Source organism: Notothenia rossii (assembly GCF_949606895.1).
Source record: "Notothenia rossii genome assembly, chromosome: 11".
NCBI classification, from domain to species: domain Eukaryota; kingdom Metazoa; phylum Chordata; class Actinopteri; order Perciformes; family Nototheniidae; genus Notothenia; species Notothenia rossii.
Window position 1 is genome coordinate 58,310,833 of NC_136910.1, and position 17,500 is coordinate 58,328,332.

At 40.9% G+C, this 17,500-nt stretch overlaps 1 protein-coding gene and 1 long non-coding RNA gene across 7 annotated transcripts in view; one reads left to right on the forward strand and one right to left on the reverse strand.

The window, feature by feature from the left end:
- LOC307025493 overlaps nt 1-1,453 on the reverse strand; it is a 2,003-nt gene extending 550 nt beyond the window's left edge. Inside the window, exons 1-2 of the long non-coding RNA XR_013804177.1 lie at nt 1,227-1,453; nt 1,022-1,145 (exon numbers count right to left, since the gene is read on the reverse strand). This is a non-coding gene — a long non-coding RNA (uncharacterized lncRNA). The remainder of the gene's footprint in view (nt 1-1,021; nt 1,146-1,226) is intronic.
- Nucleotides 1-17,500, forward strand: part of LOC307025482 (multiple C2 and transmembrane domain-containing protein 1-like) — a 57,512-nt gene that overhangs the window by 30,745 nt on the left and 9,267 nt on the right. For 3 of the 6 annotated variants that reach the window (XM_079660196.1, XM_079660197.1, XM_079660201.1), the window contains exons 6-11: nt 8,511-8,549; nt 9,997-10,161; nt 10,459-10,589; nt 10,929-11,115; nt 12,506-12,599; nt 17,252-17,354. In XM_079660196.1, coding sequence (XP_079516322.1) covers nt 8,511-8,549; nt 9,997-10,161; nt 10,459-10,589; nt 10,929-11,115; nt 12,506-12,599; nt 17,252-17,354 — 719 coding nt within the window. The remainder of the gene's footprint in view (nt 1-8,510; nt 8,550-9,996; nt 10,162-10,458; nt 10,590-10,928; nt 11,116-12,505; nt 12,600-17,251; nt 17,355-17,500) is intronic. The other 3 variants (XM_079660199.1, XM_079660200.1, XM_079660198.1) reach the window with 2 other exon arrangements.

Consider the following 17,500-nt stretch of genomic DNA (forward strand, 5'->3'; position numbering starts at 1 on the left):
CACTTCACGGCGTATACTGCCACCCGGAGTCCCCGGCCGGAGGTCCCCGGAGTTGGGGACTGGCTTCAGTAGAAGCTGCTGGGACTCCCAGCAGCTTCTACTGAAGCCTTCAGAGTAAATCGCCAGAACGCCGACACCTCCTCATCTCCACCGCTCCCATGGTTTATTTTGTGTTGCCATAAGTTAGTCTCTCTCCGTTGGTGCGCTGGGCTAATGCTAATGCTAATAATGCTAATTCGAGCAAATAAAATGGTGGCTTCACAAAACTTTTCGGAGTTTTACGGGGCGTGGTTTGCAATCCGCCCAGCCAATCAGAAATTGGAACCTTTTTCTCCCCAGGAAAGTCCCACCTCTCTCGCAGGGACTGAAACGGGGAGAAAAGGTTTGCGCAAACTAAGGTGTAGTTCCAGATCTGTTTGGTGTGAACGCAAAATCCCAGGAACTATCGGAGCTATTCCTGGGAAAAGTACTCCAGTGTGAAAGCGCCTATAGACAGTTTACATGCTGGTTAACTAAACAGCTCTCTCTGGTGGGGGTTTTTGGTTTTACTAAAAAAACACTGGGTTTATTCTGTGATCTTTTATTCAATGCTTTATTTTCAAACTATTTATTTGACTGTTTGTTGCTTTTGTTCCTTGATAAGCAGCTGGCACTGTATGTCCTGTCACCACTGTATAAATGTGATTTTAAATGTGTGAATAATGCAGTGCGTTGAACATGCATTCAGTGAACCTTAAGACTAGAAAAATAGATTCAAGATTATAGAATGAAAATATAGTCCATTTACCATTAACAAGTAATAATTCATTTTTAAAATAATTAGTTAAGGTGTTTAATTGCTACAATATGAGGTACTGTTACTTTTATTATTAATTTCCTTAATTATTACTTTCATTTGCACCAATTTTTTTTTTAAATAATATAATATTTAAGCAATATTTATACCTTGTATTATTGCTAATATATAAACTAATAAACACACGGGGTGTATTAGTTAACATGCACACGTGTATAAACTTACACAATTGCTCGGGATTTACAGTCACCCGGGGTCTCCGCCATGTGTTTCACCATTCGTTTGGGAATGTGTTTTGTAGTGAAGCCATCACAACATCCATCCTCTGGTATTGATGGTCCAAACGGAGCTGTGAACAAACAAACACACACTTAATACCAAACACAGTTTACGTTGACAGCTCACAGAGAAATCCAGCAAAGATACTGACCGGCAGTGCAGTGGCGCAGGACGCAGATCAGAAGTACGAGAGTCACCAGAGTCTTCATAGTTCAGAGATGGTTCAGAGCTTCTGTTGGGATGAAAGCTTGTAATCTTCAAGGATTGAAGTGTGATAGAAACCTGCTCTGTGCTCCATGTATTTATACAACTCCTGCCTCCTACAGCCTCCCATCATTGCTGAGTCGTGTTCTCAGAAAGCAAAAAACAAGTTCTTTTTTTCTGTGACAGCTCTGTTTTCTGAACAGGAAATGTGACGTCAAAGATTATGTAATAAAATTCTTCGAAACGTTTTACACAGAACATGGATAGGGCTTTTGATTGTTGCTTTGTCTTTAGATTGATCTGGATATAACTGCCATCATTATGGAAGGACTTTTATCGGCAAGCTCTCACTTTAATATAACTTTAAATCTCTGTTAATTGCTGCAAAAATATGTCTTGGTATCCCAGATTAAAAACGTAACAGCATTTTTCTTAATTGTAATAAAATCACAAATATAAGCACTGCAATGAAATGCATGTTGAATGGTAGTGGGGAAGTGAACATTGATTGTACTTCATTACACTTTTCAGAGGTTAAATGCTGCGAAACATATCATCAAAATGATCGTTCCAAATATTAGTCTTAGTGCTTAGTTTCACACCATAGTGCCGTACTTAGTTCCCAGCACTTAGTCCCGCTGAACTCTTTAGTCCCGGAACTGTCCTAGCAGATCGCGTTCACACCGGAATAAGTTCCCTGAGGGAAGATTACGCAGATGAAGCCGCTGACGTCACTTCTTCTTCTTCTGCTTTGGGTTTACTGGCAGGCCGCAAACAACTTCACGGCGTATACTGCCACCTGAAGTCCCGGAGTCCCCCGGAGTCCCCCGGAGTTGGGGACTGGCTTCAGTAGAAGCTGCTGGTTAGCGTCTTCCGAGTAAATCGCCAGAAGCGCCGACACCTCCTCATCACTCCACCGCTCCCATGTTTTTATGTGTTGCCATAAGTTAGTCTCTCTCCGTTGGTGCACGGGGCTAATGCTAATGCTAATAATGCTAATGCCAGCAAATAAAATGCCGTCTTCACAAAAAATGTCAGAGTTTTACAGGGCAAGGTTTGCAATTCGCCCAGCCAATCAGAAATTGGAACCTTTTTCTCCCCAGATAGTCCCTGCTCTCTAGCAGGAACTGAAAAGGGGTGAAAAGGTTCGCGCGAACTAAGTTCTAGTTCCAGATGTTTTTGGTGCGAACGCAATTTCCCAGGAACTATCGGAACTATTCCTGGGAAAAGTACTCCGGTGTGAAAGCGCCTCTTTACTTTTTTCTAAATCCCAGATCTTTCTGACTCTTATAGGCATTGCATTGTGGGACATTAATGCACACATTCAAAAGTCAAGCATGTTTAAGTAATAGATGCTGTACATCATAGCAGTACTAATGGTAGAATTGTTCAAATTAGGATGAACGGCAACATTCAAGTTCTAGATGCAGGTTAATGCACTAATAATAATATGAAGTAAAGCACTGACAGTAGCCACGGCACTTGTACTTCAAGCACAATGTGTTGCTAACACTCTTCAAACGTTCTTTTACATCGATGAGGATTGGAATGCAAGACTTGTAATGAAGTCGTTTTATACTTTTATATCACTACTTTTACTGAAGTCGATTATTTTAATACTTTTTCCTCCACTGAGCTTTAGTAGCCATGGTATTAGAACAGTACATTGTAGGTGATAATATCTCAGCAGAAATATAAATACATTAATCTGTAGCACTTCAGGTAATATTGGAAGTTTAAGCATTATTAGTAGTACATTAGTAGCGTATTGTCAGAGCTGAATAATTAATTCCTTACATTTATTATAGCACTTTTCCAGATGCTCAAAGCGCTTTACAAATACACATTACACACATATCATACATCAAACGGGCATGTACTGTGGACAATACCCACAGGAGCAAATTCAGGTGAAGAGTCTTGCCCAAGGACACAACGGCTTTACAGACGATGGGACTTTCTCTTCCTCATCCGTTTACAACAGAACACTTTACATCAGCAATCCTGAGAACAAAGTGTAGCTGGATTTACTCTGAAGAAGTCATTCACAAAAATGTGTTTTCACTTCATCATTCTGATTATTATGATGACATAGGCAAGGCAAGTTTATTTATATAGCACTTTTCAACACAAGGCAATTCAAAGTGCTTTCCAAGAAATGAAAGACATTAAGAAAATGGCATTTAAAATCAGTCATTAAAAAGAAAAGCTAATAAAAGAAACATTAAAAGAAAAAATACATGGATAAAAGTTACAGTGCAGTCTAAGATATGAATAGTTCAATTAAGAGCAGCGACAAAAAGAAAAGTCTTCAGCCTGGATTTAAAAGTAGTCAGAGTTGCAGCGGACCTGCAGGTTTCTGGGAGTTTGTTCCAGATATTTGGAGCATAATAACTGAACGCTGCTTCTCCATGTTTAGTTCTGACTCTGGGGACAGAAAGCAGACCAGTCCCTGAAGACCTGAGAGATCTGGATGGTTCATCATTTAGCAGGAGGTCAGAAATGTATTTTGGGCCTAAACCATTCAGTGCTTTATAAACAGCAGCAGTATTTTGAAATCTATTCTTTGACACACAGGAAGCCAGAGTAAAGACTTCAGAACAGGAGCGATCCTCTTTCTTAGAGTTAGTGAGGAACCAGAGTAAAGACTTCAGAACAGGAGCGATCCTCTTTCTTAGAGTTAGTGAGGAACCAGAGTAAAGACTTCAGAGCAGGAGTGATATGATCCTCTTTCTTAGTGTCAGTGAGGAACCAGAGTAAAGACTTCAGAACAGGACTGATGTGATCCACTTTCTTAGTGTCAGTGAGGACTTGAGCAGCAGCGTTCTGAATCAGCTGCAGCTTTCTAATAGATGTTTTAGTGAGACCTGTGAAGACACCATTGCAGTAGTCCAGTCTACTGAAGATAAAAGCATGGACACGTTTTTCCAAATCCTGCTGTGACATTAGTCTTTTAACCCTAGATATGTTCTTTAGGTGATAGTCGGCTGATTGAGTAACTGTTTAATGTGACTGTTGAAACTCAGAGTCCATGACTACACCTAGATTTCTGGCTTTATCTGTTGTTTTGAACATTGCAGACTGAAGCTCAGCGCTAACTTTTAAACGTTCTGCCTTGGCTCCAAAAACCATTACCTCAGTTTTATCTTTGTTTAATTGGAGAAAGTTCTGACACATCCAGTGATTGATTTGTTCAATGCACTTACTCAGTGTTTGAATTGGAGCATAGTCTCCTGGTGAAATTGTTACGTAAATTTGTGTGTCATCTGCATAGCTATGGTAACTTATTTTGTTGTTCTTCATTATCTGAGCCAGTGGTAGCATGTAGACGTTAAAGAGAAGAGGCCCCAAGATGGAGCCTTGAGGAACCCCACATGTCATATTGTCAACTCAGATGTGTAGTTACCTATAGAAACAAAGTTGTTTCTGTCCTTTAAGTAGGATTCAAACCAATGTAGAACTGTTTCTGAAAGTCCCACCCAGTTTTCCAGTCGGTCGAGTAATATGTTTTGGTCAACAGTGTCAAACGCAGCACTGAGATCTAATAATACTAACACTGAAGTTCTGCCACTGTCTGTGTTTAAGTCGATGTCATTGAAGACCTTTACAAGAGCAGTCTCAGTGCTGTGGTTTGGACGAAAGCCTGACTGGAACACATCCAAACAGTTATTTAAATGCAAGAAATTACTCAACTGTTGAAAAACAACTTTTTCCATGATTTTACCTAGAAATGGCAGGTTTGATATGGGCCTGTAATTGTTCATTACTGAAGCGTCTAGATTATTCTTTTTTAAGAGCGATTTAATGACTGCAATTTTCAGGGCCTGTGGAAAAATACCTGAGTGAAGAGACTTGTTTACTATGTGAAGCAGATCTGAGGCCATGCAAGGAAAAACATATTTGAAAAATCCTGTTGGAATAATATCAAGGCAGCAGGAGGAGGATTTCAGAAGTTGAATAATGTCCTCTAGGTTTTTATCATTCATAATAATTCATAATTAATTAATAATTAAATAATTAATAAAAGTGGAGCTATCTACTTTTTAATATCCCTCTTGAACGGTGAATAAAGTGTTATAATATTACATCATAATTTCATTTGATGATTATATCATTAATATCATTCAGAAAAAGGCAGCAGAAGTTATTGGATACATTTAGTAAAGTAAAAAGTACAATATTTCTTCTCTAAGAAGAAGTGGAAAATATGAAATAGCGGAATACATTTCACAAGCAGTATTTAATTAATTGTATTTCAACCACCAATACCCCTTTCACACCAACCCGGTTCCAGGGCCGGTTCGGAGCCGGAGCTTGAAAAGCAGCGTTATTTCCTGTTCACACCGCAGCGGAGCCGCCTCTAAGCTCCGGAAGCCGGTTTGTTTCAAGCACCAAAAAGTTGTCGGTCTAGAAAGCAAGCACCGCATACAGTATGTCACGCTTACGTCGGATCTGGAGCGTGTCCAAATAACACGCGAAATCCGCCTTTCCGCCAGCTTCAACATGATCTGTGGAAATAACATTGAGAATCAGTTTTAATGTTATACCAAAGTAATTAATGCTGCGAAGCTGGGTATTTTGAGCTTGGCGCATGCAGAGGCTAACAACAGCTAGCTCTAACGCCATCGAATAGGACGTATATTTACCTTGTTTCTCCTACGGAATCGTCGTTGATGATGATTGTAAATAACTTTTGAATGTAGCATGTAACGACTGTAAAGTTGGTAGTAAAGTCGTCCCATTTCTTCCATTTCGTTTCGAAAGAGATGTCAGGGGTTTCCGCACGGTTTGGCTTTATGAAGCAGGCACGCAAACGGTACGTCATGACACAAACGATGACGCAGCACCAGTCGGGCTCTGAGCGGCGTGAACAGAGCGGGAGCTGAACCGAAGAACCGGTTCCGAACCAGAAAAGCTCTAGAACGGGAAAAGCCTTGGTGTGAACGGGGTACAAGTGTCTCACAGTTAGTTTGTCATCCAGCTCTGGTGATAAACCTTTTCTTTAACATTCAAAGGTCAACACATAAGGTGAGTTAGTATTATATGCATGGTCATTTTGTTGCTGAAGTATACCGTTTGCACCAAATTCATTGCAATTAGTAGTTGTTTAGATTTTTCACTTTGAATGACTTCTATTTGACCATGAGAAGTTGATGATCTGTTAAATTCATGAGAAAGTGCAGTGCCTCAGTGACGGAGAGAGAAACGGTTCCCAAGGAATATTTCTTTTGAGGAAGTGTGGCTAAAGGCACAAGCAAACTTCCTCTCTACATCCTCTGAGCTTTCAATGAGGGAAGTTCTGCCTGTTTCTTAGCAGCTCATGGTTATAGAAAGACTGCTGAGGAAAGACAAGGAAGTGAAAGAAGTAAAAGAGAACGAGTGAGTAAGACAATTTTAGAGTTGCATTACTCCCATTACACTGAATTTGTAATATGTATTATAACTGAAAGCATCCAGTTGGAATATTGAAGCCATGGATAGACAGACTGGAACCTACTTTATTAAGTGCATACATTGGATGCATGGTTGCAGTGTTGGTACTCAGATTCTATACTTAAGAAGAAGTAAAATGGTCTTAAAGTACTCCATTACATGTAAAAGTCAATCTGCACAATGTCCCATTTCACAATCATATAAACTACAGCAGTTTTATCAGGTAAGAGTACTTCAAATATAAAATTACTTGTTGCAGAATGGATCTTTTCACAGTATTATATTATTGGGTTTTTTAGGTTATCCTGTTTTTATACATGTAAGAGCATTTTAGTATTGTAGCTTGTCAATGTGGAGCAATTTAGATACGTGAAATACTGTTTAGATTAGTAGTACATTACTGCATTACACCATATCAGAATATATGTGTTTTTTGAGTAAAGTAGAAGTACGCAGATCTTGTAGTAAAAGTAGAAGTACTCAGATCTTGTACTTGAGTAAAAGTAGAAGTACTCAGATCTTGTACTTGAGTAAAAGTAGAAGTACTCAGGTCTTGTACTTGAGTAAAAGTAGAAGTACTCAGATCTTGTACTTGAGTAAAAGTAGAAGTACTCAGGTCTTGTTCTTGAGTAAAAGTAGAAGTACTCAGATCTTGTTCTTGAGTAAAAGTAGAAGTACTCAGATCTTGTTCTTGAGTAAAAGTAGAAGTACTCAGGTCTTGTACTTGAGTAAAAGTAGAAGTACTCAGATCTTGTACTTGAGTAAAAGTAGAAGTACTCAGATCTTGTACTTGAGTAAAAGTAGAAGTACTCAGATCTTGTACTTGAGTAAAAGTAGAAGTACTCAGATCTTGTACTTGAGTAAAAGTAGAAGTACTCAGGTCTTGTACTTGAGTAAAAGTAGAAGTACTCAGATCTTGTACTTGAGTAAAAGTAGAAATACTCAGGTCTTGTACTTGAGTAAAAGTAGAAGTTCTCAGATCTTGTACTTGATTAAAAGTAGAAGTACTCAGATCTTGTACTTGAGTAAAAGTAGAAGTACTCAGATCTTGTTCTTGCATACAAGTAGAAGTACTCAGATCTTGTACTTGAGTAAAAGTAGAAGTACTCAGATTTTGTACTTGAGTAAAAGTAGAAGTACTCAGATCTTGTACTTGAGTAAAAGTATAAGTACTCAGATCTTGTACTTGAGTAAAAGTAGAAGTACTCAGATATTGTACTTGAGTAAAAGTAGAAGTACCAGAGTGTAGGAATACTCTGTTACAGTAAAAGTCCTGCATTCAAAATGTTCCTCAAGTGAAAGTAGAAAAGTATTCTCATCAAAATATAGTGAAAGACAGTAAAAGTAGTCATTGTGCAGATTGGTCCATTTCAGAATAATAGATATGATATGTTTTATAATGATTGATCATGAAAGTGTTCTCAAAGCTGGTAAAGGTGCAGCTAGTTTGAATGACTTTGTATACTGCAGGGTAGCTGGTGGATTTACTCCAGGTGGAACTAAAGTCTGATTCAACACTTGATTAGATTTCACATCATTCATCCACATCTGTAAAGTAACTAAGATATTAAATACATGTAGTGGAGTAAAAGTACACTATCTACCTCTGAACTGTAGTGAAGTAGAAGTACACAGTAGCATAACATTTAAAGTACAAGTATCTCAAAATTGTACTTAAATAGAGTAGGCCTACTTGAGTAAATCTACTTAGTTACTTCCCACCTCTGGTAATCAGCACTTTAGTTAAAACCAGTCTCCCCCCCTGCAGTTGAAGTAATGTTTGTTGATGTATATTCAGACCATGCTGCTCAGGAGATCCTGGAAGAGATCTAATAAGGTAAATCTTCATCATCATCATCATCAGCTTCATTAGCTTCATTAGCTGCTCCTGCACACTGATCACCTCTCTGTTGATTCATCTGTTGTGTTGCTCATTTCAGTGTTTGTGTGGTGTACAGTTCATCTAGACGTCTACCGTGTTGTGTATTCACATTTTAAAATGTCGTGTGTTGTGTCTGCTGTCATTAACATCCACTCTGTGAGCAGGACCATGTGCTTCAAACTGTTAACTAACATGTTGTAATCATGCTAATAAGATGTTACAAGGCTTAAGTTGCTACCAGGCTACTATTTTATTATGGGGCTAACATCCATCTATCAGGCTAACATACTGTATATGTTCAGGGCTAACATCATGTTATCGGGCTAATTATATGTTACAACGCTAACAAGGTGTTATCAGGCTACTGTTTTATTATGAGGCTAGCATTAATTGATCAGGCTAACATCATGTTATCAGACTTATTTGGTGTTATCAGCTTACTGTTTTATTATGAGGCTAACATCCAGCTAGCAGGCTAACATACTGTATTCTCAAGCTAACATTATGTTATCAGGCTAACATGACATTTTCAGGCTACTATTTTTATGAGGCTAGCATTAAATTAGCAGGCTAACATACTGATGTCAGGCTCATTTGATGTAATCGCGCTAATATCATGTTAGCAGGCTAATTTCATGTAATCAGACTGAGATGATGTTTCCAGGCAAGCACTCAGGCAAACAAAATGATATCAAGCCAACATCAAGCTATCAGGCTAACATTATAAAGCTAACATGCTATCAGAGCTAACATCATGCTATCAGGTTAACCTCATGTTATCAAGCTAACATCATGCTATCAGGTTAACCCGTTAACCTCATGTTATCAAGCTAACATCCTGCTATCAGGTTAACCCGATAACCTCATGTTATCAAGCTAACATCATGCTATCAGGTTAACCTCATGTTATCAAGCTAACATCATGCTATCAGGTTAACCCGATAACCTCATGTTATCAAGCTAACATCATGCTATCAGGTTAACCCGATAACCTCATGTTATCAAGCTAACATCATGCTATCAGGCCAGCATTATACAGCTAACGTCATGCTATCAGGTTAACCTCATGTCATTAAGCTAACATCATGCTATCAGGTTAGCCTCATGTCATTAAGCTAACATCATGCTATCAGACCAGCATTATACAGCTACATTATTCCAGCACAGTTTGTTTTTATTTTTAATTATACTTTAAAAGAAGAAGTCTGCCAGCTTATTATTGATTTTCTCAACAATGCCCGAGCAAATGAGTCCTTTACCTTCAATTAAGAGGTGTGTGTGTGTGTGTGTGTGTGTGTGTGTGTGTGTGTGTGTGTGTGTGTGTGTGTGTGTGTGTGTGTGTGTGTGTGTGTGTGTGTGTGTGTGTGTGTGTGTGTGTGTGTGTGTGTGTGTGTGTGTGCAGCAGCAGTCCCTGCGTCTCTCCGAGCTTCACAGGAAGTCTCAGTTGTGGCGAGGGATCGTCAGCATCGCTCTGATCGAAGGTCGCAGTCTGATCCCCATGGACCACAACGGGCTGTCGGACCCCTACGTCAAGTTCAGACTCGGACACCAGAAGTACCGGAGCAAGGTAAAAACAGGACAGCACAGATTCACACAAGATTAAAGATGAATACATTAAAGATAGTATTATAATTATATACAGTAACTTCTAAAATAAGAAATGAACATATATACATATTAAATGTTTCCCATTTTGTGTGTGTGTGTGTGTGTGTGTGTGTGTGTGTGTGTGTGTGTGTGTGTGTGTTTGTGTGTGTGTGTGTGTGTGTGTGTGTGTGTGTGTGTGTGTGTGTGGTGTCTGTCTGTCTGTCTGTCTGTCTGTCTGTCTGTCTGTCTGTCTGTCTGTCTGTCTGTTTGTGTGCAGACGGTGCCTAAGACTCTGAGTCCTCAGTGGAGGGAACAGTTCGACCTCCACCTGTTCGAGGAGACAGGAGGAATTTTAGATATCGCGGTGTGGGACCGAGACACCGGGAGGAGGGACGACTTCATCGGACGGTCAGTCCTTTTTCTGTCCTCATAAGATGAGATGAGATAAGAAGATAAGAAGTACTTTATTGATCCCAATTTGGGAACTGTTTGCGTTGCAGCAGCATAAAAAGACATGGCATTGTATAATAAAAATGTAAAGACTGTGTGTGTGTGTGTGTGTGTGTGTGTGTGTGTGTGTGTGTGTGTGTGTGTGTGTGTGTGTGTGTGTGTGTGTGTGTGTGTGTGTGTGTGTGTGTGTGTGTGTGTGTGTGTGTGTGTGTGTGTGTGTGTGTGTGTGTGTGTGTGTGTGTGTGTGTGTGTGTGTGTGTGTGTGTGTGTGTGTGTGTGTGTGTGTGTGTGTGTTAGCTGTCAGCTGGACCTCTCCACTCTGTCTAAGGAGCGCACTCACCACCTGGATCTCCCTCTGGAGGAGTCCCGGGGCTTCGTGGTGCTACTGGTCACGCTGACGGCCTCCGCTCACGTCTCCATCGCCGACCTCTCCGTGACCCCGCTGGACGATCCACAGGAGAGGAGGGAGATCCTGAAACGCTACGTGAGGACTCTTTAAAGTAGAGACACGACATACTGATATACACCTCAACATCAGCAGGAGAGGACTCTTTAAAGTAGAGACACTACATACTGATATACACCTGAACATCAGCAGGAGAGGACTCTTTAAAGTAGAGACACTACATACTGATATACACCTGAACATCAGCAGGAGAGGACTCTTTAAAGTAGAGACACTACATACTGATATACACCTGAACATCAGCAGGAGAGGACTCTTTAAAGTAGAGACACTACATACTGATATACACCTCAACATCAGCAAGAGAGGACTCTTTAAAGTAGAGACACTACATACTGATATACACCTGAACATCAGCAGGAGAGGACTCTTTAAAGTAGAGACACTACATACTGATATACACCTGAGCATCAGCAGGAGAGGACTCTTTAAAGTAGAGACACTACATACTGATATACACCTGAACATCAGCAGGAGAGGACTCTTTAAAGTAGAGACACTACATACTGATATACACCTGAACATCAGCAGGACAGGACTCTTTAAAGTAGAGACACTACATACTGATATATACCTGAACATCAGCAGGAGAGGACTCTTTAAAGTAGAGACACTACATACTGATATACACCTGAACATCAGCAGGAGAGGACTCTTTAAAGTAGAGACACTACATACTGATATACACCTGAACATCAGCTGGAGAGGACTCTTTAAAGTAGAGACACTACATACTGATATACACCTGAACATCAGCAGGACAGGACTCTTTAAAGTAGAGACACTACATACTGATATATACCTGAACATCAGCAGGAGAGGACTCTTTAAAGTAGAGACACTACATACTGATATACCCCTGAACATCAGCAGGAGAGGACTCTTTAAAGTAGAGACACTACATACTGATATACACCTGCACATCAGCAGGAGAGGACTCTTTAAAGTAGAGACACTACATACTGATATACACCTTAGCATCAGCAGGAGAGGACTCTTTAAAGTAGAGACACTACATACTGATATACACCTGAACATCAGCAGGACAGGACTCTTTAAAGTAGAGACACTACATACTGATATATACCTGAACATCAGCAGGAGAGGACTCTTTAAAGTAGAGACACTACATACTGATATACACCTGAACATCAGCAGGAGAGGACTCTTTAAAGTAGAGACACTACATACTGATATACACCTGAACATCAGCAGGAGAGGACTCTTTAAAGTAGAGACACTACATACTGATATATACCTGAACATCAGCAGGAGAGGACTCTTTAAAGTAGAGCCGGCCGGTGGCTGCGCACATGCTCAGTTGAGATGATTTTGAGACCCGGAGATTATGTGATTTGGGTTTTAATAAGAAAATAAACTCTGATTCACTTCCTGTTTGTGTCTCTAGGGGGCGCTGAAGTCCTTCTCTAACTTCAGAGACGTGGGCATCGTTCAGGTGAAGGTGATGAGAGCCGAGGGACTCATGGCTGCAGACGTCACCGGTAATAACATATATATATTTCTCATTCCACGTGTCGTGACTTCCTTCCTTGTTTTTCTATCAAGCCACTCGACGCCTTAAACAGACATTATTTAACTCGTTCTCTTTCCTTTATCTTTGTGTTTCACTCACAGTTTGAAGAGTTGCTTGGCCTGCGATGGTTTGGACGATATTATGTGATTGGTTTCCTCAAATTAAAATAACAAACCTTTACACATGCAACAAAGAAAATATGCCTTTACAATATTCAAAACAAAGAGGCAAATCTCAAATAAAATAACTTCTTCATCAACATGTGTCCCCTCTTCTTCATGTCTCTTCTACATCAACATGTGTCCTCTCTTCTTCATGTCTCTTCTACATCAACATGTGTCCTCTCTTCTTCATGTCTCTTCTACATCAACATTAGTCCCCTCTTCTTCATGTCTCTTCTACATCAACATGTGTCCCCTCTTCTTCATGTCTCTTCTACATCAACATGTGTCCTCTCTTCTTCATGTCTCTTCTACATCAACATGTGTCCCCTCTTCTTCATGTCTCTTCTACATCAACATGTGTCCCCTCTTCTTCATGTCTCTTCTACATCAACATGTGTCCCCTCTTCTTCATGTCTCTTCTACATCAACATGTGTCCCCTCTTCTCCATGTCTCTTCTCCATCAACATGTGTCCCCTCTTCTCCATGTCTCTTCTACATCAACATGTGTCCCCTCTTCTCCATGTCTCTTCTACATCAACATGTGTCCCCTCTTCTTCATGTCTCTTCTACATCAACATGTGTCCCCTCTTCTCCATGTCTCTTCTCCATCAACATGTGTCCCCTCTTCTCCATGTCTCTTCTACATCAACATGTGTCCCCTCTTCTCCATGTCTCTTCTACATCAACATGTGTCCCCTCTTCTCCATGTCTCTTCTACATCAACATGTGTCCCCTCTTCTTCATGTCTCTTCTACATCAACATGTGTCCCCTCTTCTCCATGTCTCTTCTACATCAACATGTGTCCCCTCTTCTTCATGTCTCTTCTACATCAACATGTGTCCCCTCTTCTTCATGTCTCTTCTACATCAACATGTGTCCCCTCTTCTCCATGTCTCCTCTACATCAACATGTGTCCCCTCTTCTCCATGTCTCCTCTACATCAACATGTGTCCCCTCTTCTCCATGTCTCCTCTACATCAACATGTGTCCCCTCTTCTCCATGTCTCTTCTACATCAACATGTGTCCCCTCTTCTTCATGTCTCCTCTACATCAACATGTGTCCCCTCTTCTTCATGTCTCTCCTACATCAACATGTGTCCCCTCTTCTTCATGTCTCTCCTACATCAACATGTGTCCCCTCTTCTTCATGTCTCTTCTACATCAACGTGTGTCCCCTCTTCTCCATGTCTCTTCTACATCAACGTGTGTCCCCTCTTCTCCATGTCTCTTCTACATCAACATGTGTCCCCTCTTCTTCATGTCTCTTCTACATCAACGTGTGTCCCCTCTTCTCCATGTCTCTTCTACATCAACATGTGTCCCCTCTTCTCCATGTCTCTTCTACATCAACATGTGTCCCCTCTTCTCCATATCTCTTCTACATCAACATGTGTCCCCTCTTCCTCATGTCTCTTCTACATCAACATGTGTCCCCTCTTCTTCATGTCTCTTCTACATCAACATGTGTCCCCTCTTCTCCATGTCTCTTCTACATCAACATGTGTCCCCTCTTCTTCATGTCTCTTCTACATCAACATGTGTCTCCTCTTCTTCATGTCTCTTCTACATCAACATGTGTCCCCTCTTCTTCATGTCTCTTCTACACCAACATGTGTCCCCTCTTCTCCATGTCTCTTCTACATCAACATGTGTCCCCTCTTCTCCATGTCTCTTCTACATCAACATGTGTCCCCTCTTCTTCACGTCTCTTCTACATCAACATGTGTCCCCTCTTCTTCATGTCTCTTCTACATCAACATGTGTCCCCTCTTCTTCATGTCTCTTCTACATCAACATGTGTCCCCTCTTCTTCATGTCTCTTCTACATCAACATGTGTCCCCTCTTCTTCATGTCTCTTCTACATCAACATGTGTCCCCTCTTCTTCATGTCTCTTCTACATCAACATTTGTCCCCTCTTCTTCATGTCTCTTCTACATCAACATGTGTCCCCTCTTCTTCATGTCTCTTCTACATCAACATGTGTCCCCTCTTCCTCATGTCTCTTCTACATCAACATGTGTCCTCTCTTCTTCATGTCTCTTCTACATCAACATGTGTCCCCTCTTCTTCATGTCTCTTCTACATCAACATGTGTCCCCTCTTCTTCATGTCTCTTCTACATCAACATGTGTCCTCTCTTCTTCATGTCTCTTCTACATCAACATGTGTCCCCTCTTCTTCATGTCTCTTCTACATCAACATGTGTCCCCTCTTCTTCATGTCTCTTCTACATCAACATGTGTCCCCTCTTCTCCATGTCTCTTCTACATCAACATTTGTCCCCTCTTCTTCATGTCTCTTCTACATCAACATGTGTCCCCTCTTCTTCATGTCTCTTCTACATCAACATGTGTCCCCTCTTCCTCATGTCTCTTCTACATCAACATGTGTCCCCTCTTCTTCATGTCTCTTCTACATCAACATGTGTCCCCTCTTCTTCATGTCTCTTCTACATCAACATGTGTCCCCTCTTTTCCATGTCTCTTCTACATCAACATGTGTCCTCTCTTCTTCATGTCTCTTCTACATCAACATGTGTCCCCTCTTCTCCATGTCTCTTCTACATCAACATGTGTCCCCTCTTCTCCATGTCTCTTCTACATCAACATGTGTCCCCTCTTCTTCATGTCTCTTCTACATCAACATGTGTCCCCTCTTCTTCATGTCTCTTCTACATCAACATGTGTCCCCTCTTCCTCATGTCTCTTCTACATCAACATGTGTCCTCTCTTCTTCATGTCTCTTCTACATCAACATGTGTCCCCTCTTCTTCATGTCTCTTCTACATCAACATGTGTCCCCTCTTCTTCATGTCTCTTCTACATCAACATGTGTCCTCTCTTCTTCATGTCTCTTCTACATCAACATGTGTCCCCTCTTTTCCATGTCTCTTCTACATCAACATGTGTCCTCTCTTCTTCATGTCTCTTCTACATCAACATGTGTCCCCTCTTCTCCATGTCTCTTCTACATCAACATGTGTCCCCTCTTCTCCATGTCTCTTCTACATCAACATGTGTCCCCTCTTCTTCATGTCTCTTCTACATCAACATGTGTCCCCTCTTCTCCATGTCTCCTCTACATCAACATGTGTCCCCTCTTCTCCATGTCTCCTCTACATCAACATGTGTCCCCTCTTCTCCATGTCTCCTCTACATCAACATGTGTCCCCTCTTCTTCATGTCTCTTCTACATCAACATGTGTCCCCTCTTCTTCATGTCTCCTCTACATCAACATGTGTCCCCTCTTCTTCATGTCTCTTCTACATCAACATGTGTCCCCTCTTCTCCATGTCTCCTCTACATCAACATGTGTCCCCTCTGTGGAAAGAGACTCTGAAAGTTTCAGGAACAAAGATTCTCTCTCTTTTTGATCCATTTCTATAAAAACCTGTCTGAAAATGAGCTGATCAGATTTTGGCCACTTTATGATGTCATAACGATGTGTTGTCTTGTGTAACCATTAGCCAATCAGCAACCAAGGTAACCCCCCCCCCCCCCCACCTTATCACCTGAATCTCCAGCTAGACTAGAGCACCAATAGGCGCTTTCAAACCAAGTACTTTGCCGTACTTAGTTCCTGAGAACTCTTTAGTTCTCAGGAACTAAGTACAGATCGCGTTCACACCGGAATAAGTCCCTGAGGGTGGATTAGTAAAATGAAGCCGCTGACGTCACTTCTTCTTCTTCTGCTTTGGGTTTACTGGCAGGCCGCAAACAACTTCACGGCGTATACTGCCACCTGAAGTCCCCGGCCGGAAGTCCCCGGAGTTGGGGACTAATTTACTTTCCGAATAAATCGCCAGAACGCCGACACCTCCTCATCTCCACCGCTCCCATGTTTTCTTTTGTGTTGCCATAAGTTAGTCTCTCTGCGTTGGTGGGGGGGGCTAATGCTAATAATGCTAATGCCAGCAAATATACAACAGAAATATATATGTTATTACCGGTGACGTCGGCAGCCATGAGTCCCTCTTCACAAAACATTTTGGCAATCCGCCCAGCCAATCAGACATGGGAACCTTTTTCTCCCACGAAAGTACCTGCTCTCTAGCAGGGACTGAAAAGGGGGTGAAAGGGTTAACTAACTCATTAACTGAGTTCTAGTTCCGGATTTCTTTTTTTTCAGAACTATACTGGGAAAAGTACTCTGGTGTGAAAGCGCCTAGAGTCTTCTTTGTAAACAAATCTCTCTCAGAGGGGCGTGGGGAGGGGCTGCTTATTTTTCATCTAAAATAACAGAGAATCAGCACTTTGGTTCCAAAAAGTGAGGAAAATAATCAGTATTTTTTCAAAACAATTACAAAACATTCTGTATTTTTTAAATATAATGAAAACCAACTCGTTTTTTTCTGAAAATATTGACAAAGAAATCTGTATTTTTCTAAAGAAATGACAAATAAAATGACAAAAAAATACAAAAAAGTGACCAAAAAATGTGTGTTTTTCAGGTAAGAGCGACCCGTTCTGTGTGCTGGAGCTGAACAACGACCGGCTGCAGACTCACACCGTCTACAAGAACCTGAACCCAGAGTGGAACAAAGTCTTCACCTTGTGAGTGACCTTTCACATGTCCCCCAATATAAATCCCCCTTCTCCTGTTGGAGTCGAGTCAAAGTTATTCTTTCACACGCGGTCATAATCCTCTTCTAAAGATATGTAATGCTTTAAGTGAAACCTTAATGGATATTCCCAAGGTG